Here is a 22953-nt window from a genome sequence, read left to right as displayed (position 1 = left end):
AGGGGACAGACGGGATGGAGAGCAGATGGAGCTGCTTTGCTGGAGGTGATTGACAGGGCCAGCCGCCAAAGAGCCACGATTTAATTAGACCACGGGCGCCTTTCCAAGCCAAGTTCCATTCGACGGCCGGCGGGACTCAAACGTGGCCGGGGCCTGGACCGGGTGGGTCCAACGCATCTGTAGGGTAGTTTGTCGCATTGCCATGTTCCTGAGGTGCCAGCTTGTGTCGAGTTGTATCCTTACGTAAGACACCTCGCTAGAATCGCTGCACGGACACTCGACCTAACCCCCTGGGCCTTGGGTCTCATTATCCTGTACCGAAACAGATACAGAGGACTAACAACCTACAGACTAAGGTCCAGAGTACCTTGAGGTATCGATATCAGCCTATCAGGGAGTCTGCAGCTGGATGCCGGGAGCTGGCCCTGGGCAACCTAGAGTCTGGCGCGAAAGCTGCAAGTGCCCTGTGAACCAGGAATCCATAGCTGTACCTGGACAGGTCTGGAGCAATGCGATACGTACCGACAGCTCCAAGCAACCAATTTAACGTTCCTGAATTCTGGTCGCGTCGGTCCTCGCAGCCACGCGCATCGATTTTCCCCAAGGTCGCTATGGCTGCGCATTCGCCCTGAACCACATCATTTTGAACATCCATCCACTCCTTCACATCCCACGTCATTATATAAAGTAGAGCGTGGTTTCAATCAACCTGGTCGCGAGACCCTGCCGACAACATGGTTCGTCTATCAAATGTCATTCACGATTCGCCCTTGCGACCAAAGCTAATATCAGCACCCAGCCGGCCTTCCAAGCCATCAACGTCGAAGCCGAGGAGAACTCCGATGATGAGGTCGACACCACCCGCGAGCTTCATGTACGCGCCCAATGAGTCGCTTCGATATGCCGACCAATACTAATTTACTTCTCAGGTCGACGAGGCCCTCAAACGCTTCCAAAATGCCTTGAAGCTGCATGCTCAAGGCCCTCGATTCTTCGACGAAGCCTCTGACGCCTACGACGATCTCTTCAAGTCCGAAATCTTCAAATATCCCGAGGCCTCCACCGAGTACGACAGAGCAGAAAGGCAACCAGATCAGTTATTAGCCGATTCCGCTCTCGCCGGCAGCCTAGACCTCCAATCCACCGATGTTGATACCACCGGCAGCAGTCTTCCCCAGGCTTTCTTCCTCGCATACAAGAATCGCGGTCAATTTCTCCTTGATCGCACCCGCCATGCAGCCCGAACCTCCGGAGACGATGCGTTTTCTTACTTCGAGAAAGATGATGCCCTCCAAAACATGCATAGCGCTCTGGTCGACTTCAGTGCCGCCCTTGACCGCGATCCGTCCGATGCCGAGTTGTGGCGCCGCACGGCTCGTGTTGCTGCTTCTTTGAAGAGTTCAAGGATCAACAGATACTGCCTTGAATCTGCTATCGAACTCGACGATGATCCCGCCGTTCTCGAGGTTGAGCCACCATCTTTGGCAGAGGGATTCGCCGGACAACAACTCAAGGACCAGCTGCAAGCCCTGTCGGACGAGGTCGCCTTGTCTCACCCCATCATGGGCCCTTGGGTAAAGAGAGACATGCCCGACTTCATCAAACGACACATCGACCCAATCCCGTATTTGCCGAATCCGATCAAAGAGACTGGGTCCGCTCGCACCAATGTCGAGGAAGTGGGCGTCACCCGTCTCACTGTAGCGGTCCCGACTGCATCATGGGCTGATTTGGGTATGGCACTTGTGCAGTTCATACTCGAAAAGGGTCAGACCAGCCGCGGCATCGTCATTGAGCTTCCTGAAACGGATGACGACGAGGACGTTGTCATGGAAAGTCAACCGGAGCAGGATGCTCAACCCAACGGTTCGCACGGCAAAGATAAGGATGAGAACTCAGTACAGGAGGACAAGCAGGAAACTACGGAAAAGACAGAGAGTGTTGAGCCCGTTCCGAAGGAAACCCCCAAACCTGCTGAGAGCACTCGCAAGGGTCGAAGCGCCTCCCAGCCCTCTCGAAAGCGATCACATTCAGCAGCTGGCATTCCCGAGGGCCAAGAGGAGGAGAGCCTCGTCGAAAAAAGGAGCAAGCGGATTAGGAGGCGAGAGACTGCAGCCGCGGAAGAGGTTCCGGACCCAAGCGCCGTCCTTGCGTCCCAGCTGGCCCCTTACCAAGCCACCGACCAAAACTTGTTCCAGGCCACCAAGAACATGCTGGAAAACATTGGAGTCACGAACCAGGACACTCTAGACCGGATCAGCGAGGTGTTGGATTCGCTTGCTGCAGAGGAACGGGGCGCTTCCATCAAGAATCAAGCAACCATGGATCTCCGCAATGCGATCGTATCTTTCAGTGAGGAGAATGCGAAGATCTTGCTCAACAAACAGGCACAGGCGTCTCTGAGCCTATCATCTTTTCTCGAACATGCCAAGGGGGGGTCTCAAAAGATGTCAATCATACCACCCTTCAAGGACACGCAGGGCATCACTGCTTTTGTAAAGCGAGTGAACTCTTCCTGGATGACCGCCCAAGATGTTGCGTACGAATGGATCAAGACGATATGTCCCAGCTACCTCCAAACAAAATGGTCAGATGCCTTGAAGACAGCTGTCGTCCAGGTCATTAGTAGATTCGACCAGGATATCCTTCAAGCCATCAATTACGACCTCGACCGCGCGAGACGATCAGATGACGCAAACAAGGAATTTGGTTTTGTCAAAAATATCGTCGAGATGCTCTTCGAGATCCATCTTGACGTGTATGAGAGAATTACCAACCCTAATAGTGTCGTTGACTACAGCATCCGCGTTGAAGCCAGAGGTCGCTTGGGTCGGTGGCTAGACATGGCTTCAGCTCTTCTACGGGATGCTGCAGAAGAAGGCAACAAAAATCTGACTGGCCGCTTTCTCTGGGCTGCCATCTTTTCGACGACTCTTACGGAGAACGCGTCGAGAGAGTACATCCTGCAATGCTGGACGAGTTTGCGAGATTTCCTTGCAGAAAGTGAGATCGATCAACTATTCCTTCCGAATAATCCGGTGATACCCGAGATTTCAGAGGCGGCGGCCGATAGAGAGATTTCTAAACTGACCACTATGGACTTCTTCCTCGGCCTCTTCCAGGATAATGTTAGCGACCCAGTCGCCGTCATTGATAACCTCGAGCCCGTTTTGAATCCAGGGTCTGTTTATGTTACCCTGCCGTCCGAAGATTCGGCAACAGAGAGAGAGGAATCGTCTAGCCGCTCCAAGACGAGGAAAGTGCCCATCAAGGAGTGTGCAAGTCAGAGCCTCCAGGATCTTTGGAGGTTTCTGCTGGGAACTAGCACAGAACTGCGTCTTTTCCTCTGGACACGGCTTAGCGACGCGTACGCCAGTATCAAGTATTCGACGAAACAGTTCTCATGCCAGCTCAAAGCTATTGAGATGCTCACGGCAGACTTGGAAAGCGACAGTTATCTCAAGAACGCCCCAGAAACGAGACCGCCGTTGGTGTTGAAGATGCTCAAATCGCTAGATGATCTTCTGATCACTGCACTTTCTTTGGCTCTGAATGACAGCTCAGCTTACGACATCGTCGACGAAGACCATCTGAAGTCAACATCAGCTGCTCTCATCAAATTGAGCTGCATGCTGCATGTATCAGCGATGCACGAGGACGAGATTCGCATCGGAATGACACGTGTGCCGCCGAGTAGTCCCTCATTCCAGCCGTTCCTCAACAAGCTCCGTGAGATTCAAGTTCGTGTATGGTGCCTCCAGTACACGGTCGTCAAGGTCGGCGTGAACCAAACCGGAACAATATTCCCTAACCCTGAAATGGAGTTGGCAGACTTCTTGTCCGCGATTCACCAGGTAATCGGGCTTAGGAAATGTTGTAAGGCCTCAAACAAGATCTTCTTGAAGATGATGCGCGTGGAGTTGCTCAAGTTTAAGAAGATTGAAAATTGGGAAGACTATCTTGGGCAGGTGCTTTACGACCTCCACGGTCTCAAACTTGGTGTTGGGGCTGGAGAGGTTCAGGACCATGGCTGTCCCCCGGAGAAGCTCGAAAAACGCAACGCCATGCAGCTTGTGGACAAGATTACGGTACTGGCAAGGAGAATGCCCCGAAAGGATCTCCTCAAGTCGGACCTCAAGACGACCATCGAGCACATGCAAGGTGCTATTGGGCAAACAAAGTCGACGCCTCAGATGATTCACAACCTGAGGAACTTTGCCGAGTATCTGAAGCGGCCGATCCACCCCCTTCGGCTCTATCAAGCCATTACCGGCGGTGTTCAGTTGGATGTCGTTGCTGTAAACACTCCCGAAAGCGCCTTAGCCAGGCATGGCTGGTTCTTCCTCCTAGGCATGATCGCCCTGACGAGGTTTAAGCAGGTGGATTTGAGCAAGCGGCAAACGCCTGGTGCTACTGACGACTTGCGACTCGCGGCCACTTTCTTGCGGCTCCAACTTCAGTTCACCCCAGATAAATGGGATGCCTGGTTTCGCCTAGCCGAGTGCTTCGACTACGAACTCGATGAAGCTGTTTTGTGGTCAGCCGACAAAATGAACAAGGAACGCGGCGAGTTGCTCAAGTTCCAACGGAATTCGATCCACTGTTACACGCTTGCGTTGTCCAACTCTTGGGAGGCAGAAATCGATGATGAGGATGAAGATCCCCTCTACGGGCTTTACCATAACTTTGCGATGCGCCTGTACGCATCCAGCCGCGAGCCTCTCGCTATGGAACCCTTCCAACATGCAGACCAAGAGAGATTCTTCATCGAGAGCGAGGGAAACGGAACCTTCCAGAGGGTCCTCCACGACCAGATGCAGGACTACAAGGTCTGGAAATACGCAGCTGGCTTGTTCAAACGGGCCATGAGGCGTAAACCAATGGACTGGAGGTAAGTTGACCTTTACAATTGCGCCGAGCATTGACTAATTTTATACAGGAACCCGTACATGTTTACAAAATGTCTTTGGAAAATGTACCAAAAGCCCATCGATCAGCTTAGCCAAAAGGACCGGGAGACCCGCCCATCGGTTGAGTACTTGATTTCAGCCCTCGAGCACGCCGTCGAGGTTGTTTCGGCGGTGCCCAAATCGCGGCATAGCGATCCCATTCTGGAGCCGCACTACAAGATTGTCTCGATAGTGTACAAACTGGTCGTTCGAGGCGAGTTGAAGCCACAAGAAGGCGCAGACATTTTGTCGAGGCAACCATTTGGCATGGAACTCGGAGACGATATCACTCTCGACGATAACGAAGATTGGGAGGAATACGTGATCCGAAATCTGCATCACCTACGGGATAAGGACAAGTCTAATTGGCAGCACCGTATCATCATGCGTCATGCCCGACTACTTTTCGATGAGGATGGCGAATCGCCCGAGCTTGTGCAAGCCAAGGCAGCCTTCAACGTCCTTAGAGAATCCATGTTTACCAAGACAATGGTAATGAATGTCTGGAAGTGCGATGCGGAGCGTTCTGGACGACACCACGTGTATACGTCCCAGTACATTCGTTTCATGGTGAAGATTCTGGTGGTCATGAACGACAGAGTGAACTTGGAAATGGTCCTCCGGCGTCTTCGGAAGAAGGGCGCCGACTTTTACCACTTTGGCGACTTGTGGCAGATGTGCTCTATGGCTTACCTCAGGCTGCTGCGGCAGGGCTTCCAAATTGCTCCCACCTTGGAAGACGCTTTCAAGTCGACTTCGATGGAAGAGCTGGAAATTATGGCAGATCGGATTACAGAGTGGGCTGGAGGTCCAGCAACGGACATTCCTGCCTTCAACTGCCTGAAGGAGACGATCGAGTTGAAGAAGCTCAACGGCGGTCTCATGAAGGCTGGGGCGATTGACGACCTTATCAACGACTGTTACGCCATCATTTACCAGGAGATTGGTCCTTCGCTGCCCGGCCCTGAACCCCACGAAGTTCTCGAGGCGCGCGCAAGGGCTCGTGCCAGGGAAGAAGCCGATGGAGGCATCGAGCTCAAGCCATCTACTTCCTTGGGCAATCTACTAAACCCACCATCAGCGCAGGACTCGGGGGCCAATGGTGAAGGTGACAAGACGGCATCAGCACTCGAGGCAGCCCCGAGGCGCAGGGCGGGCGTTCGCCGGCCTGACATCATTCGCAAGGCGGAACAGGCGTTTGCCCGGTACGGTGAAGCGCCGAAGCCATCAGTTGCTCCCTCCAAGTCTCGTGTGGGTTCGGTTTCGAGCGGCAGAAACGGAACGCATACTCCCGCTGGAGACGCTGGGGAGGGCAGTGACACCGAGGAGCTCAACGAAGGAGACACAGTCGAAGAGGGCGAGGATACGGAGATGAAGGACGACACTGCCATGGACGTCGATGAAGGGGACGAGACGCGGGCACGAGCCACGGCAGCATCTAGTCCGCGGGGTAGCATTTACGATTCCGCAGATGACGAGAGTGAACTTAGCGATGTTCCGGACGACTGGGACGAGCAGCCGCCTCCTTCGCTCATGTTTCCTAATCTCAGGAAGAGCGTGGATTCCGGTCGGGCCGAAGAGACGAATAATTCTAGTGACGGGGATGACGAAGAGGGAGAAGAAGGTGAAGAAGAAGAGGGGGAGGAGGAGGAGGAAGAGGAAGAAGAGGGTGGCGGCGAAGAGGCTGAGGAAGGTGAGGAGGAGGGTGATGAAGGTGATGAGGTTGAGGAGGGTGAGGAGGGCGAGGAGGGTGATGAAGGTGAGGAGGGTGAGGAGGGTGAGGAGGGTGATGAAGGTGAAGAGGGTGATGAAGGGGAGGAGGCTGATGAAGGGGAGGAGGCTGATGAAGGGGAGGAGGGCGAGGAAGGTGAAGAGGGTGAAGAAGGTGATGGTGAGGAAACGGAAGAAGCTGAAGAAGCTGACGAGGACGAAGAGGCTGAAGATGGAGAGGAAGCTGAGGAGGGCGAAGGTGATGGTGAGGAGGAAGAGGAAGAAGAAGAGGGAGAGGAAGACGAAGACGAGGATGCGTAGAACTCTCGACAGTCTTCAGAGACCTTGACGGCCTTGGGGTTCTAGTTTCTTGGTGGGACGGCGTTGTTTGGCATGGTGTTTCCTCTCTGACCACGGATAATGGCGCGCCGACTGGGCTGTGTCAAAATTGTGAGTGTTTTGCAGTCAGAGGTTATATAGTAGCAAGTGTGGTTCATATGAGGCACAGTCATAGGCGTATAGGACATTTATATAAAATAGATGCTCACAGTTGATTTTGAACAGGCTCGGCATCCTCCTCTCATAGTCCCAACAACACTTTGAGATTCTCTTGCGTATTCAACATCAAACTTACCGCAAGCTCTACGACACAACAAGCTTGCAACCATGTGCACGATTTGGAAAGTAAAGAAGGAAGACTGTCGCCACACGGTCGAGCGCGAAACGGAGCTGTGTGCGCGTGGCAGGACTCGCGGCCGGTGTGTGTGGAGGTTGAGGCGTGAGACGCGGTGGGAGATGGGATATTGCGATGAGTGCTTGGGGGATGTTGAGAGGCGGAATTATTATGGATATGCTTGAATGTCATGGGTTTTGGCATGTTTGGCTATGGCAATTCACTCCGTGGCGAAGAATGGTAGAGTGTCAGCCCTTGATTTACTACCTACAAGCCATGGAATTTGATTTTGTCTATTGATATTTTCCTGGTTTCTGCTTCTTGTTTTCTACTGAATAGGTGCTTGCTTCATTTTCAGGTAAAAACATTGGAAGGCCAAACAGCTGCTTGCCCAAGCTACGAGTGCAGTCAACATACACACCAGTTTCTCATGGGTCTGCCCGTCGTTCTCACATGCCCAATATTTTAACACTGTTTTGAATTTTTTCGATTGTACTCAATGAAGTAGGCGAATTTTCGATAAATCTCCAAGCTCCAGGGAGAAGAACGAAATGGAGTCGTCAGATACGAAGCTTTTCCTCACCGAGCTCAACCTCAATAGACCTCGGTGTGTAGTGGGGAGAAGTTGCTATGGGGGTGCACCTCAATCCCAGCACACCTGAGCTAATCCAAGCTAATCCCACACCCCACCTCCGACGCCAGGGCCAGCATTACGCCTTCCCAGTGCCGCCTGCTCTCACCTGGGCTTGCCGCTGCACCGCACCCAGCACCAGCCGCAGCCGGCAACTTCCGCCCATCGACAACCTTCCACCACCGACCGTCCGCCCGCGTTTACCTCCATTCGCCTGCAAGCAAGCTAGCTCCTCCCCAACATCACCAATCCGCAACATCCAACACCACAAACTCCACCACAACACCAATCAGCGACACCGCGAACCCACGAAACCCTCTACACCCCGACTCAATCACACCCTTCCCATAGTCGACGACAATCGCAATCCCGCAAAGAGCAGTCAGCAGTCCTCGCAGACAACTCACTCATTCCCACCACAACCTCCACCACAAGACCACATTCCCGCACAAAAATGGCCTCCTCGGACGCAAAGCCCCAGGACAAGACCGCCTCCGCCGCGGACCCCAAGGCCGACGAGACGACGCAGCAGCAGGCGGCGGCCAAGAAGCCCGCGCTCGGCGAGGACGACGAGTTTGAGGATTTCCCTGTTGATGGTACGTTCTCCGTCTCTCCACCCTCTCTGTCGATAGTCTCCTTCCCATGGCGTCTGAATGCATCTACTGCTTCGACTTTAAGCTGGGCATGATGATACCCTTGTCTTGCTGTTCACCACTACTCAAAGGCCATGTTGGAAGAGGGTCATCATCACAAACCAGCCACAGACGCCACACCACTCTTCTTCCTTTGCCAAAAGACAGAATGCTAACTATGACTGGCGACAGACTGGCCCCAGGAAGAGACCGAGGCGGCTGCGGGCGACAGTGGCTCGACGCAGCACCTGTGGGAGGAGAGCTGGGACGACGATGACACGAGCGACGACTTTTCGGCGCAGTTGAAGTATGATAACCACCCCCCCGACCCTCCAAGGTCCCGAAACCATACCAGCCAGAGATGCTAACAATACTGCAGGGAGGAGTTGAAGAAGGTCGAGGCATCCAAGAGGCGATGAGTAATCCATGGTGTGCGTGGTACGATGACGGGAGGCGGAATGACGCATGGGTGACTGGGTGGGAATCACGGCATAGACTACACACTACGTAACGGGCTCTATACGACTGGCGACATACCAGGAATGAAATCACAACAGGGCACGCGAGGTTTTCAATCCACCTTTGGGACGAAATTTGTCTCTACTTTTACTGTTTATTTGATATCGTGACGTTTAATGATCCTAGGACATGAAACGAGGGCATTACGTTCATCATGAGCGCCCCCCTTTTTCCGGCATGTGCTTCTGCGTTCGTTGCATCCCCCATGCGCATTTCTTTCATCCCGAGTCCTAAAGACTGGCCTTGCCAGCCCGGCCTTTTCCCATCTATCAGACCGATCGAGTCCATGGAGGCTTCATCCTCCACTGTACGAGGAATGATTTACTTACTCGACAGAGCAGTGACACCGGGCAATTCCTTGCCCTCGAGGAGCTCCAAGCTGGCACCACCGCCGGTGGAGACGTGGCTGAGCTTGCTCTCGACACCGTACTTGGCGGCAACGGTGGCCGTGTCACCACCACCGATGATGACAATCTTGCCGCCCTCGGCAGCGGCGACGGCGGCATCGAGCGTCGACTTGGTACCGGTGGCAAAGTTGTCAAACTCAAAGACACCAGCGGGGCCGTTCCAGAGGATGGTCTTGGACTCGTCAATGGCCTGCTTGTAGAGCTCAATAGACTTGGGGCCGCAGTCGAGACCCATCCAGCCGTCGGGGATGCCGGACTCGTCAGTGGCAGAGCCGACCTTGGCGTCCTTGTCGAACTTGTCGGCGGTGACGTAGTCGACGGGGAGGACGAGCTTGACGTTGTTGGCCTTGGCCTTCTCGACGAGCTTGCCGACGGTCTTGGAGCCGGACTCGTCAAAGAGGGAGTCACCGATGCTGACGTTTTCGAGAGTCTTCTTGAAGGTGAAGGCCATGCCACCGCAGACGATGAGGGTGTTGACCTTGTCCAGCAGGTTGTCGATGAGCTGGATCTTGTCAGAGACCTTGGCGCCACCGAGGATGGCGAGGAAGGGACGCTGGGGGTTCTCGAGGGCCTTGGCGAAGTACTCGAGCTCCTTCTTCATGAGGAAACCGGAGGCCTTCTGGGGCAGGTCGACACCGACCATGGAGGAGTGGGCGCGGTGAGCAGTGCCAAAGGCGTCGTCTGGTTATCGAGTTAGCTTACGGCACTAGATATGATTGTCAATGGCAGATAAGAGTAAGGAAACATACTGATGAAGACATCACCGAGGGCGGTGAGGCCCTTGCGGAACTCCTCAACCTTGGCCTTGTCAGCCTTGGTCTTGTTGCCCTCCTTGTCCTTGGCGGAACCCTCCTCCTCAATGTGGAAGCGCAGGTTCTCGAGAAGGACGACCTGGCCGTCGGTGGCCTTGTTGACGAGGTCCTCAACGTCCTTGCCGACGCAGTTGTTGGCGAACTGGACGTTCTTGCCGAGCAGCTTCTCGAGCTCGGGGACGACGGGCTGCAGGCTGTACTTGGGGTTCTCCTGTCCGTTGGGACGGCCCAAGTGGGACATCAGGACGACCGCCTTGGCGCCATTGTCGATGGCGTACTTGATGGTGGGGACGGCACCGGCGATACGCTGGTTGTTGGTGATCTTCTTGTCGGCGTCGAGGGGGACGTTGAAGTCGACCTAAGTGAGGGGTTAGCTAGGGGTGTTCAGTAGTCCCGGCTCAGTGGGCAGTGGCTCTTGAAAGCGTGCCTAACGGTCCCGGTGTATTCCAATGCCGTCAAGGGAAGCATGTGGAGGGTGGCCGAGTCGAATACCCGCGGCTCGTCCCGTATCGCCAGAATACGGAACGGGTGTGAGGTGATACCCGGGTTCAGGCGCGGGTGGCATGGTGGCATGGTGGCATGGTGGGGTAATCTGAGCAGCAGCAGCAGCAGCAGCAGCAGCAACAACAACAGCACCACCAACACCAGAACCGTCCCCAGCAACGCTCAACGCCAGGGCATGTACATGGTAAGAGTGGTATGACTTACGCGGATGAGGACGCGCTTGCCCTTGAGGTCGACGTCGGTGATGGAGAGCTTGTTGGCGAGAGACATGATTGCGGTTGTGAGGTGCGCAAATGTGTGAGGATGAAGGGTAGAAGTTGAAGGTTGAAGAGAAGAAGAAGAGGAGGGGAGGGAAGACGTTGAGGAAGTAAAAAGGTCTGAGGTATATTTAGCTAGCTACCAGGCTACCTACCTTGCCCACCTCACCTCACCTAGCTGAGGTACCTACCTTAAGGTGGGATGGATGGAGTGAGGGAGGGACACCGCGCCGGACACTTCTAAGGACGGCGCGGGCAGGGGGTAAAACATGCAGTAATCAGTCAATTCGAGTGGTTCAACTCGCCCGGACACCTCACGTTGGGAATGGAAGCTTGCAATGGTGGGGTGCTACTGCTACTGCCAGTGACCTGGACACTACCGACAGAGCCAGCAGGATAAGGTAAAAGGAGGGGCATTTTCGCTCGGCGGTTTTTTGCATGACTTTTTTTTTTCCTTCTGTTGGCGGGGTTGATTTTCGGCCCTGCTGTTGCAAGCCTGCAGGTCTGGTAGATTGAGCGTATCAGTGGGGGTGAGCTTTGCTTACCTACCTACCTTAGGTGCCCTGTTCATTGCTTTCCCACTAAATCGGCCAGCTGCGACAACGGGGGTGCTGAGATGCGGTGCTTGCGGCCTGCCCCGCCATGGGTGTGTGACGTGATGGTAGTCTGATACCTCACAGAAACTGCACTGCGCTTTTGCTTGCTCCTCAACCAACCAACCCCCCCCCCCCCCCCCCCCCCCGGTCACGGCCGTCCGCCCGGAATCAACGGACCGCAGCCAAACATCGCCGACACGGCAGACGAGGCAAGACAAAACACGAGGATAGGACCTGCAGCATCTGGGCTACCTCTTGCTTCCGTTTCACCCGCTATTATTGGTGTATATCAATCCTGTTCCAAGGGCTGTGCTTAAAAACCTGCTCTAGCATTTCCCAGCTACATCCCCCCTTAAGCCAAGGTGACCGGGGTTTGCTCTCAGTGACAAGCTTCAAATATGGCCGAGAGATACGCCGGTCCAAAATCGGAGCTATTACAACATTCTCAGACCACACTTCATCCAAAGCATCAGATATCATGAACGAACCATCTTGTTCAATTCCGTTGTGTTTTACAACTGCTTACTACAAAAGAGAGACGATAAAAAGAGGGCCGTCCCAAGTCCATTATTCGGATCCAAAACACCAGACGCCTGTATCCGTTGAAGCAGCCCATGCCGTGCATGCCGTCGCTGTCTTTTCTTGATACTGATCGAACAAAATCCTAAGCTCAGCTATGCTTGATTGGTATAACCCTGCTCGTTTGTCCGCAATGGTTGTCGACCAGACCTGTCCCATGCCGACCTGCAGACTGAAATTATGAGGAAAATCAAGGGTAGCTATCGAAATTAGCTGAGGCGAATGTGGTCGTCCTCGCGGGCTCCGGGGCGGTTATCGACCTCGTTGGACGAGTTGGTGAGGGAGAGGTAGGCGGTCCAGGCAATACCGATCGTGGAGACGAAGGGCTATAAAGTGTTAGCATGTGCTGCCAATATCCACCGTTCGATCGCTTGAACTTACCAGTTGGAACTGCATCGGCATCAGGCGGAAGTTGACAACCTGCACGGCAGGCCAGACAATGAAATTGGCCTTGAGCGTGGGGATGTACATGTCGCGCAACTTGCTCATGACGCCACGGCGTCCACCACCCTCAGCGACGGTCATGACGGAGAAGAAGCACAGCAGACCAAAGGGCGCGAAGATGAGCTGGTCAAAGGCGACTCTCTGCATGGCGGGGATGAAGGCGCTGGTCTTGGTGATGGGGAAGGTGGCCGACAGGAACTTGAACCAGCGGAACTGGAGGGGTGCCATGCCGAAACCGTAGGCCATAAAGCGGGTCAGGCGCTCGAAGTCGAATGGAGGAGGGAGGTTGCTGTGGTCGGGAATGAGGTCCTTCTCATAGAAGGGGTTCTTGCTGTCGAGGTCATGGATCTCGATAGCGATGCCATCGTGCTTGTCGACGCCACCAGGCTTACGGACAGCCTTCAGACGGAGAGCGGTGACTGTTTGTGCGGTCGTGTCGGCGATGCCACCGAGGATGGCGTTGGTCACCATCATGGTGAGGACTATTGGGAGGACGCAGTCAGTATGGGTGATGTATCACAGTGTGGCGAACTCTAGAGTTGGGAGTCTTGGAGGCACGTACGTGGCCGTTCATCGTAGTATTGGTTGAACTTTGACACCAACCGGGCGACGAGCGCCATTTCGATGAGGATGATGACTGCGTGAAGCAGTGGCTAAAGGTAGATCGTAGGTCAGCGCAAAGTTGATTCAATCAAGTGCGGCGCAATAGGCGTAGATGGAAATGATGCAGCGACAGGAGACAGCGCAGGGAGTACGAATGTGGCGGACGGGAAAGCGAGACAAGCAAGCAAGGATTCAGATTCGATCGTGCGAGGAATGTTCTAGGAGCAACACGAAAAAGGAACGAATGGAGCAGGTGCGACAATGCTATGGAAGGGGTTGGCATACGAGGCGTCCGTAAATGTATTTGCTGTTGACAGCTCGGATAATGCGACGGCGAGATAGTTCCCACGACATGGTGACGGATTACGAGGGGAGGCGCCCGGGGTGGGAATGAGTTTCTAAAAGAAGGAAATGATAAAGAATGATATGAGAGAAGAGTGGCGGCGACCGGACGGCGGTGGTTCGGTTTGGTTCGGTTATGTTGGTTTGTGCTTTTGGCTTCGGGTTGGGAGAGCCGGATCGATAAGGTGCGCCGCTATCGATTCGTCTATTGCCTCAAAAGTGAGGTAACGATTTGGCAAGCAAATCGATGTGAGACGGGAGGGATGCAGAAAAAGATATGGTCGAGGGTGACGGGGACCCTTGGTGTGCTTTCTGCAGGCGGTGGCTTCAAAAGGCTGGGTACGGGGAGTGACGAGTGACGAATGACGACACCGTAGCGAGAGAAAAGGGTACTGATGTGCTTCGCTGTGGCGCACGGGAGGCGGATGATTGGCCGGTATCGCTGATTTGGTGATTTGGTGATTTGGAGGAGGAGGAGGAGGAGGAGGAGGAGGAGGAGGCGACGGAGGTTTTGTTCCCGCTGGTCTGACAGAAAAGCAGTGACAGCAAGTAGCAAGTTAGCAGCAATGCAAATGAAGAAGAAAAAAAAGATCTTCACACTTGGCAAAGGCGATGTAGGACGGATGCGACGGGGGGATATAATATAATAGGAGAGGGAGGAAGAGATGGGAGGGACAGGATCTAAAAAGAAATGGAGCAAGTCCAAACGCAGGTAATGAAGCGCCCTGCAACCGAGAAAGATTGATCCTGGTATCTATTTGCCTTGCTTGACTGCAGGCAGTAAGAAAAGGGCGGTAATAAGACAAGACGATGGAATGGTACTGCAGGTTTGCTGCTTTGCGTGCTTCAAACTTAGCAATGGAACTTTAAAAGATACAACCGACAAGTATCTTCCTGTCCGTCCACGAAAGGAAGGTGAGGCATCAGGCAGTCACGGCAGTCACTGCTACCTTATCCGTACAGAGAGAGCTCTTTCCTCCTCATTCTCAAATCCATCGGCGGATATTCGGACCAAGCCACAGCTTTATCGGGATTAACACTGTGTCGCTGGCGCCTCCCGTTCCACTGGACCATTTCCCCACAGATCACCATCAGGCAGGCCGCAGAACCGCCCAGCTAAAATTGGATACTCAGTCTTGACCATTTGACCACAATTTTTGATAGAAACACGGGCAGCAAAGACACTGCGGATGGACGGCGGACCTCGAGAGCTCCCCGACGGCCCCCGACCTTACTGAAGCCGCCATCCTCCGTGCGACGCACAGTGCATACGCCAACCTGCGCCACCCACCACCTCCTTCGCGCATCCTCCTCGGGACCTCAGGTTCTCTCACCGGTCAGTGTCCATCCAAGGTCACTCACCACCACCTCACCTCACTCCCTCACTCACACCGACCCTCACTCCTCATACCAAGAGTGTTGTATATTCGTCCAAAGACAACCTCATGTGCGAGGCACCTTATTCAGACGGGACAACACACACACACACACACACACACACACACACACACGCATCCACAAACTTCGTCCGTTTCTTCAAACCGACTGACACCCTTTAGCCCCGTCCCTGCACAGAAACCCCAAACACGACTCTCGCTCTCCCGATCAATGCTCCCGTTTCATACACGCGTACAATCGTGGGGAAACCGCTGCTTCCCACTCCCATCGCATGGCTGGTGACGTACGGGGGTGAAGCTTCTTTTCTCACCACTATTTCTGACTTACCACACAATACTTTGCCGCTCAACACGATGTACCTTGGCTCTACAGATATTTCTACTATTCTTGCTGCGACTACTTTTATTATTACTACTTCTTCTATCTGATATATTCAACATAGAATAGGCACTCTAAGAAAACTATGGGATAGAGATAATAAGAAGACTAATAATGTTACCATTGCTAATAGCAGTAGTAGGAATAAGAGATAGAGCCAGCGTATGCCCATTTTGTCACCCACTTGCTTCTCAAGCTTTTCATTCCAGACTCCCCGTAGAACGGACCGGCTGATGGACAAGTCACATCCTTCTCAACAATCTCATGTGTCCAAAGCCTATGTGACTTTGACGCCCTCCCGCCTCGCGCCCAATAGCAACAGAGTTACGGAACGGCGCTGCGGTGAAAGTATGAGCTTGTTAAACATAGGGGTCCTGCCCGGCAGGATGAACCCTGGCCGTCCTACCTGATTGCGGCAGCACCACTTTGTTTTAATCTGTCACATTTTGTTTCCCAACGCCTCCCTCCTGCTTAATCTCTCGAGATGGCCGTAGTAAAGGATGAAAAGTATGAAGAGATGAAGACACCCATCCGACTGAGTCGGGGCATTCACGTTGTCAATGCTACCTACTGTCTGCGAGCTGTCGGCCGTCGGCAACGTCAACACCATCGCAACACACTTCCCGGACAGATACCCCCCTTTTCCGCAACCTGATGCAGCTCGCTTCTCGGGAGCCGGGTCATTGCTGTGTAGTTGAATATGAAGAAAAGGGGCTCGCAACTGGTGGATGCGGTGAATGATTGAGGAGCATGAATGGCATTATCCACGGAGCCCACTTTGGCCTTTTGCTGTAGGTATTTCAGTCAAAAGTCACATCAGATCACAAGTCACCAAGAACAGTAAGTACATAGACTGGCCAATAAGCCGAGAGCGAGAGACTTCGGATCATCAAGTACACAAGACAACAGCTTCAAGTCGCTTCTTCCCTACCAGCAACTTACGACGTTGCTCAACATCTCAACAGAGGGAAGACAACAGACAAGTCAAGTGAGGATTGAGACCGCCAAACTCAAATTGTATTCCGTAACCTTTGGGTATTTTTAGATTATCATTAGCATCGAAACTATTCTGACTCAAGCAGCAGTGATATCCCCTTGCCGCTTGCGACCACTGCTCTCGTGCCATTGCTCGAGGGCAAGCTATCCAAAGTCCAGACCGCAACTCTCCAACCTAGACCTTGTGCCACGCACTGGCCTACTTCTCCAAGTAGACGTTGACAGACGAGCGCGAGTACCCAAACGTCTTGGGCCACTGGCTGTAATCCGGCTCAAACAAGACGGCGTCGTTGCAGTCACTTCCCAAGCTCGTGTTGTTCAACCACGCTGTCAGCAGTTAGCAACCTCGTCCACAGTCAACTAGGGAGGAAAAAAGGAGGTCATGCTCACCAGGCTCCCAGTACCAAACACCCTGTCCAAGACCCTTGGGCGTCTCCCTCACAGTCTTGAGCAGCTTCTTCATCCACTGCACCTGTCCATCAACATTATACGGGATACTCGGCTCCGAGCTCTCCGGAATCGGGTTCCACTGCCCGTTGCAAATCGCAGGGTAATCCGTCTCCACAACCTGCATCGGCTTGCCGTACTTCTCACCCAACACCTTGAGCGTGTTCTTCAGGTTCGCAAACGTCGCCGACGTGCCGTAGAAGGGGTAGAAACTGAACCCGAAGCTATCCCACGCCGACACCGGAACCCCGTTATCGACGAGCGCGCCGTACCACCGCTCCTGCAGCGTCAGGTTCCAGCCGTTGTCGAGGTGGATCATGATCTCGGGCTTGGGCACGCCCGCGCACGTCGCGTCTTTCACGCCCGCCCGCGCAGCCTTGTACAGCGTCGCAAAGTTGGTAAAGTTCTTCACCAGCGCAGACCACGGCTGCACGTCGACGGAAACCTGACCCAGAGGCCACAAGGTACCGTGGCGAAGCTCGTTGCCCAACGAGACGATATCCAGCGTCACACCGGCATTCTTGAAAGCAACAAGCGTCTCGCGGACGTAGTTGCGCAGCGTACCAGCCAGAGGCTCCAGCTGCGTAGGCCACGCCGCGGGCAGCGGCTGCTTCTGCGGGTCGGCCCAGCTATCCGCAAAGTGGAAGTCCAAGAAGATGCGCTGCCCCTTGGCCTGGAAGCGCTTGGCGAGGTCGATGGTGTAGTTTAGGCCGTAGGTGCCGTCGGGCGGGTTCACCCACAGGCGGAGGCGGACTGCGTTCATGCCGCCGTCGGCGAGGATGTCGTCGGCGGGACGCGTCGCGTTGCCGCGCGCCGTGTCGATGTAGATGTTTTGGTTCTCCTCGAGCATCTTGAGGGAGCTCAGGTCGTGGCCTTTGTAGAAAAAAGGCTTGCCGTGGCCGGGGCCGGGGCTGTTGGAGTCATGTTATCTTTCCGTTGTCGTTCTTCGAGTACCTCAAGGTAGGTACAAGGTACGTTCCCTCATGAGATGTAAGTGGTGAGAACGTACTTGACAGGCTCCGGGGCCGGAACAGCCGTGGCCAGAGCCGTGAGGCCGAGGAGAGAGAACAACTTCATGATGGAGATGATATCACAGCGATTGAGACACACAAAGAGTCAATCCTCCAAACTTCCCTCTCGACGACGAGAATGCCCAGTATATATATATATATATATATATATATCAGTCAGAAGAACCCCCTCACCGCCCACCGGGCTAGGCATCAAGTCCAACCATGATTTTACCACTTCTGGCAAGGGTTCAAAATAAACGCAAGCGAGCTGTCAGTCGTCACGGGTCTCGGCAATCTCTGTTTTTTTTTTTTTCTTTTTTCTTTCTTTCTCTTCTCGGGCCAATGTGACCATTCGACGGAAGATTTTCCAATGGACATACACACTCAAGACGGCAAGCAAAGCAGCAGCTGACAGAATGGAGAGGGCCCGAACTGCGGGGACTCATCGCGGGGTTACCGGGGGAGACCCCAGACTCGGCACGCTGACGATTGGTGCGCCTGCGCGACCTGGAGGTGGTGGGCCCCTGCTCGCCCGCAATTTTCGGATATTGCGCCTCCAACGAGTTACAATACCAACAATAGCTTCGTTGGTCTGCGTTGGTCTGGTTGGGGGTGCCAAGTTCCAGCAGTCTCGGCCTCGACGTAGGTGTCATCAGGTGACGGGGGCGGGGATGAAGCTTCGAGAAAAAACATATTGAAATTTGGAGACCCAGCCAACGTGCCAGCCTCCTCCCCCAGACCCCAGGTCTCGAACCAATCCTTTCAGTCTTTCACGGCCCTCTCGGAACTCTCAACCGAGGTTTATCATTTCGATCTCCGGATATTGGTATAGCCATGATTATTACGTTCCATTTGTGGTTAAGCTTAACCATCGGCTAGGACGCGGGTCCAGTCGAACTTCCTCCATTTCTTGTTGAAAGCCTCGACTCTCCGGTCGCCCTTGTTCCACCGTCCCTGTTTCTTGATCACGTCCGGCCCGACGTCCAGGATGCCCCCGATTATCTCCCTTGCAAACAGGTCCCCTCTCGGCCAGCGGTCAGAGTTCTCGACAATGTGCCCGAGGCCGCCGTCGAGCGTAAACCAGACGTGGAAATAAGGCATCTCCTTTGCGATGCTCCTCCGGAACGCCATCCTGCCCATGCCATCTCGCGCCTTGGCGGCCGTGTCAATGATTTTCCGGTGCTGCGACCACTCGTCTTCGGTGGTGAGGAAGGCCTCTTTAAAGTAGGCCGGAGCCGTGGCGCCCTCTTCGTACGGAATCGGCACGGCCATCATGGCCGCGTGAAGATGCCTCTGCGGCGTGGCCGCGTTCTCGTAGAAAATGACTTCTTGGCCCTTTTCATGGTACATTCTCGTCAGAGACTTCATAAAGTTTCGAATCTCTTCCCACTCGTCGTCGTCACACTCCAATAGGTTCTTGCGGTGCGCCATGGGTGTTATGACAGCGCCGCCTTCGCTGACCTCAGGTTCCGTAGGCAGCGTCAGGAAAACGCGCGTGGCAAGAGAGATGACCGGTGCCAGAGGAGGCTGTCCTTTGTCCTCGTGATGGCATAAGGGGCAATTGTCCAATATCCGCGACACCTTCTGATACTCGTTGACAGCCACATTCTTGAGGTTGACCTCGGACTTGTGAACTCGCTTGGCAAGCTTGTCCGCATTCTCGTCCATGTAATCGAGATTGTCGTCAAACTTGCCGTCCTTGGCAATGCGCTCGGCGAGCCGCATGCCTTCGCCGCCAGCTTGACCGCGCGTCCTGCGCTCCTCGCGGACCATGTCTTCGATGGACATTTCGTCGTTGGCCTCCACGTTCCCGCGCTCCCGCCCACGCTTGTTGTCGATGGCCTTGACCTCTGCACGAGTGCCTGCCAGCATTCGGTTATCCATGACACCAAGGACAACAGACTGCGGCCCATTCGTGGCAAAGTTCGCTGCGGCCTGGTTGTACTCGGTTTCCAACTTGGCAGCATCCGGTGCTCTGCGGAGCTTGGCCTTCATCATCTGAGCTCGCAGCCGGTTCAAGGCGGTCTGGTCCATGGGGGTATGCTGCATGGCATTATCGGGGATGATAACGCCTTGTTCCACATCGTGGGTATCATCTTGTGCTGCGGGTGCCTCCTTTTGTTGATGTTTCTCCACGCGCTCGCGATATAGGTCTCCCGTAGGCTTCTCCTTGCCTACGTAACCACTTCCATACGCCTTCCGCCTGTCCATTTCGATCTTTTCTTCTCTCGCGTCGTCGAATTCTTGCAAATCGCCAAATCTCTCAAGTGCAACATCTTCAACCGAACGGCCTGATTCTTCAGCCATAGAGTAGACACCCTTGAGTTTCGTCAGGCGCCACTGAGAGCCGTTGTCTCCAAATGTGTAGTTGACTGTCCGCTCTTTTGTCGCAAGCTGCTCATCCGAGGTCGGAACATTGTCTACTTCAGCAAAGTCTCTGTTGATCTCCCTGTCGTGGATAACTCTCGGCGGCTCTTCCTTTGGTGGTGGCTTAACCTCCTTCTGTTTCCGCTGGACGTAGTCAATGTCGAGGGCCGACGGTGCAGTCATCCAAGAATCGCGCATCAGCGGTGCCTCGGCATCCTTGGAGTTCTGTGGTGTTTCTTCGTCCGGAATCGGCAAGTCCTCTTTTGGATCTGATGTTTTCTCGTGGGTATCCGTCCGCCGTTCGTCGTCTCTTTCTCTGTGCCTGTGCCTCGATCGCCGCTCCTCATCGTCCTTTTCATGACGAGAACGTTTATGTCTGTGACCATCCTCGCCGTCTTCTTCATGACGGCGAGATCTGTGATGGCGGTGGCTGTCGTGATCTCGGTCGCGGTCGCGGTCGCCATCTCGACTGCGGTGTGATTCCCGATCGCGTTCTCGATGTCTGTCAGAAGATCGATCGCGATGATGGTGATGGTGACTGCGCTGCTTCTTCCTCTGTCGCCGTTCTTCTTTTTCGCGCTCGATGCGGTCCTTCTCGCCCTTCTCTGCTGCGAGAGCCTTTTCGAATTCGTCGAGGCCGTCCATTATTGCTGTGGCTAGAGGTGGGAAGCTCGGATTGCTAGTTGACGATGGAGCTATGATCTGCAATGGCCTGTTTTTCTGCAGGTTCCCAGAACGAATTGGCGACGCCGGCGGAACGTCACTTTCCCAGCACGGACCACCAAGATTTTGGAAATGACAGGGGGGTGTTAGATTCGTCGTTACAACTTACAGGGGGGGGTCTCGTCCATTCCGCCGCCCCGCGCGGGGCACTCAGCTCTTCCAACTCTTCCAGAACTTTTTTCTCAGCGATCGTCCTCCCGTAACAGTTGAAGAGCCGCACGCAGATTCCCGTCACCACATCAGAATGGCTTCAACATCCGCAGAAACCCCCGCTGAGAATGCGGCCACTCAAACCCCGACTGCCATCGTCGTCGTCGGCATGGCCGGTAAGCAATTCACACACGCACCGCGCCTTGCACTCACCGTGTCGCTGACCAATACCACCAGGCTCCGGCAAGACGACCTTTATGCGACGCATCAACTCATACCTGCATGGCAAGCAGGATCCCCCCTACGTGATCAACTTGGACCCCGCTGTGCTCAACGTCCCTTTCGAAAGCAACATTGACATCCGCGACTCGGTCAACTATGAAGAGGTTATGAAGCAGTACAACCTAGGACCGAACGGTGGCATCCTTACGTCCCTGAACCTCTTCGCGACCAAGGTCGATCAAATCGTCAACCTTCTCGACAAGCGTGCTGCACCAGACCCAGCGAACCCCGACAAGAAGCCCATCAATAACATTCTTGTCGATACTCGTAAGTCTGCTGAATACCTCGGCAGACTCACCCTTTGCTAACACCGCCGCAGCCGGGCAGATTGAGGTCTTCGTTTGGTCCGCCAGTGGAACCATCCTCCTCGAGTCTCTCGCGTCCTCCTTCCCGACCGTCATCGCCTACGTTATCGATACCCCTCGAACCACCTCCACGAGCACATTCATGTCCAACATGCTGTACGCCTGCAGTATCCTCTACAAGACCAAACTCCCCATGATCTTGGTTTTCAACAAGACCGACGTGCAAGACGCAACATTTGCCAAGGAGTGGATGACGGATTTCGAGGCTTTCCAGCAAGCTCTCCAGCAAGACGAGATGAGCGATGTCATTGGCGGCTACGAAACGTCGGAGGGCGGAAGCGGCGGCTCCGGCTACATGGGCAGCCTCCTCAACTCCATGAGTCTGATGCTCGAGGAGTTCTACTCCCACCTCAGCTTCGTCCCCGTCAGCTCACGCCTCGGAACGGGCATGGACGAGTTCTTCGCCGCGGTGGAGGAGAAGGCCGAGGAATTTAAGCAGGACTACCTCCCCGAGCTGAAGCGTAGGCGTGAGGAGCGTGAAGAAAAGAAGCGCCTGGCCCGCGATCACGAGGTGGAGAAGATGATGAAGGGTATGTCGGTGGACGCGGGCAAGAAGCCAATGGTCGTCAAGCCCGTCGACGACGATGATGATGGTGTCGATGTCGCCAGCGACGTGGACGACGATGATATGCCGGATGACGAGGATGATCGCGAAGGTCTCCAGGCTCGGTACGAGGCGGCAATGGAGGCCGAGGGCGATTCTATCATGGCTGACGGCAGTTTCGCAAAGTATCTGCACACCCGGCCGACATGAGATGTTGCAGCACAGGCATGTGGGTCACATTTATTTGATATAGAATGAACAATTGGGCAAGGGGATGGCGTTTTAGACGGTTGCTGCATTATCATGAGATACCTCGAAAAAAAGGAAAAGGAACAGGTGCAGAAGAATGCCTTGCTCTATGAATTGATTTTGGTCCCCCAACCTTGAACTCCCGCAGCCCTTGCGCATCACATGTGCTGTTTAAACAGTTGGCTACTTGTCATGACTTTCCCTCGTATGAGACGCTTCCCCTGATGAAGCATATGCGGCTCCTTTCCAGACAGGCAAGCACGTCTTCCCACTCAGTCTCGAGTTTACCACTTCGTGTGTCATCCAATTCCGACCCTCAAATGCGCATCACCACACCGCTACTGCCGTCCCCCCCTCCAGCTTACACATCGCGCAAATATCAA

At 54.3% G+C, this 22953-nt stretch overlaps 7 protein-coding genes across 7 annotated transcripts; 3 read left to right on the top strand and 4 right to left on the bottom strand.

Annotated features, from left to right (window-relative positions):
- The first annotated feature begins 650 nt into the window (after positions 1–650).
- Positions 651–7218, top strand: BDP81DRAFT_381197 (uncharacterized protein). The gene is made up of 4 exons (XM_060586875.1): positions 651–737; positions 800–874; positions 930–4891; positions 4940–7218. Exons 1-4 carry the CDS (start codon positions 735–737, stop codon positions 6978–6980), a joined length of 6081 nt encoding a protein of 2026 aa, XP_060441305.1. The 5' UTR covers positions 651–734; the 3' UTR covers positions 6981–7218.
- A 1199-nt stretch (positions 7219–8417) lies between these two features.
- BDP81DRAFT_397612 (DSS1/SEM1 family-domain-containing protein) lies at positions 8418–9014 on the top strand (the record flags this gene model as incomplete). The annotated part of the gene is made up of 3 exons (XM_060588349.1): positions 8418–8559; positions 8788–8902; positions 8975–9014. 3 exons carry the CDS (start codon positions 8418–8420, stop codon positions 9012–9014), a joined length of 297 nt encoding a protein of 98 aa, XP_060441304.1.
- Positions 9015–9172: 158 nt separating this feature from the next.
- Positions 9173–10686, bottom strand: BDP81DRAFT_95162 (phosphoglycerate kinase). Its single transcript, XM_060596519.1, has 3 exons — positions 10271–10686; positions 9444–10202; positions 9173–9370 (listed from the first exon to the last, which is right to left on the bottom strand). The coding sequence occupies exons 1-3, from the start codon at positions 10572–10574 to the stop codon at positions 9345–9347; spliced, it is 1089 nt and encodes a 362-aa protein (XP_060441303.1). The 5' UTR covers positions 10575–10686; the 3' UTR covers positions 9173–9344.
- Positions 10687–12478: 1792 nt separating this feature from the next.
- On the bottom strand, positions 12479–13670 carry BDP81DRAFT_328223 (Mpv17/PMP22 family protein; the record flags this gene model as incomplete). The annotated part of the gene is made up of 4 exons (XM_060585196.1): positions 12479–12595; positions 12651–13195; positions 13276–13366; positions 13602–13670. 4 exons carry the CDS (start codon positions 13668–13670, stop codon positions 12479–12481), a joined length of 822 nt encoding a protein of 273 aa, XP_060441302.1.
- Positions 13671–16431: 2761 nt separating this feature from the next.
- Positions 16432–18061, bottom strand: BDP81DRAFT_409229 (family 53 glycosyl hydrolase). Its single transcript, XM_060589073.1, has 3 exons — positions 17887–18061; positions 16821–17788; positions 16432–16757 (listed from the first exon to the last, which is right to left on the bottom strand). Exons 1-3 carry the CDS (start codon positions 17952–17954, stop codon positions 16630–16632), a joined length of 1164 nt encoding a protein of 387 aa, XP_060441301.1. The 5' UTR covers positions 17955–18061; the 3' UTR covers positions 16432–16629.
- A 693-nt stretch (positions 18062–18754) lies between these two features.
- BDP81DRAFT_397608 (CwfJ C-terminus 1-domain-containing protein-like protein) lies at positions 18755–20902 on the bottom strand (the record flags this gene model as incomplete). The annotated part of the gene is made up of 1 exon (XM_060588348.1): positions 18755–20902. The coding sequence occupies one exon, from the start codon at positions 20900–20902 to the stop codon at positions 18755–18757; it is 2148 nt and encodes a 715-aa protein (XP_060441300.1).
- A 322-nt stretch (positions 20903–21224) lies between these two features.
- On the top strand, positions 21225–22531 carry BDP81DRAFT_328176 (uncharacterized protein; the record flags this gene model as incomplete). The annotated part of the gene is made up of 3 exons (XM_060585193.1): positions 21225–21306; positions 21368–21679; positions 21732–22531. 3 exons carry the CDS (start codon positions 21225–21227, stop codon positions 22529–22531), a joined length of 1194 nt encoding a protein of 397 aa, XP_060441299.1.
- Positions 22532–22953: the final 422 nt, after the last annotated feature.

The sequence above is a fragment of the Colletotrichum phormii genome, assembly GCF_030913505.1.
Source record: "Colletotrichum phormii strain CBS 102054 chromosome Unknown BDP81scaffold_20, whole genome shotgun sequence".
Lineage (NCBI taxonomy): Eukaryota > Fungi > Ascomycota > Sordariomycetes > Glomerellales > Glomerellaceae > Colletotrichum > Colletotrichum phormii.
Note: the sequence above shows the minus strand (reverse complement) of the source record. Positions and strands in the feature narration are given on the sequence as shown.

What these genes read in the sequence shown, in the direction of transcription:
- BDP81DRAFT_95162 (XM_060596519.1), bottom strand. Translation starts at nt 10,574, where the DNA reads ATGTCCCACTTGGGCCGTCCCAACGGACAGGAGAACCCCAAGTACAGC. An exon ending in CCTCGGTGATGTCTTCATCA is followed by an intron (nt 10,203 to 10,270) that starts GTATGTTTCCTT and finishes CTCGATAACCAG; the next exon opens with ACGACGCCTTTGGCACTGCT. An exon ending in CGGTGTCACTGCTCTGTCGA is followed by an intron (nt 9,371 to 9,443) that starts GTAAGTAAATCA and finishes AGATGGGAAAAG; the next exon opens with GCCGGGCTGGCAAGGCCAGT.
- BDP81DRAFT_409229 (XM_060589073.1), bottom strand. Translation starts at nt 17,954, where the DNA reads ATGAAGTTGTTCTCTCTCCTCGGCCTCACGGCTCTGGCCACGGCTGTT. An exon ending in CCGGCCCCGGAGCCTGTCAA is followed by an intron (nt 17,789 to 17,886) that starts GTACGTTCTCAC and finishes TGACTCCAACAG; the next exon opens with CCCCGGCCCCGGCCACGGCA. An exon ending in TGTTTGGTACTGGGAGCCTG is followed by an intron (nt 16,758 to 16,820) that starts GTGAGCATGACC and finishes AACTGCTGACAG; the next exon opens with CGTGGTTGAACAACACGAGC.
- BDP81DRAFT_381197 (XM_060586875.1), top strand. An exon ending in ACACCACCCGCGAGCTTCAT is followed by an intron (nt 875 to 929) that starts GTACGCGCCCAA and finishes TTTACTTCTCAG; the next exon opens with GTCGACGAGGCCCTCAAACG. An exon ending in CGTAAACCAATGGACTGGAG is followed by an intron (nt 4,892 to 4,939) that starts GTAAGTTGACCT and finishes AATTTTATACAG; the next exon opens with GAACCCGTACATGTTTACAA.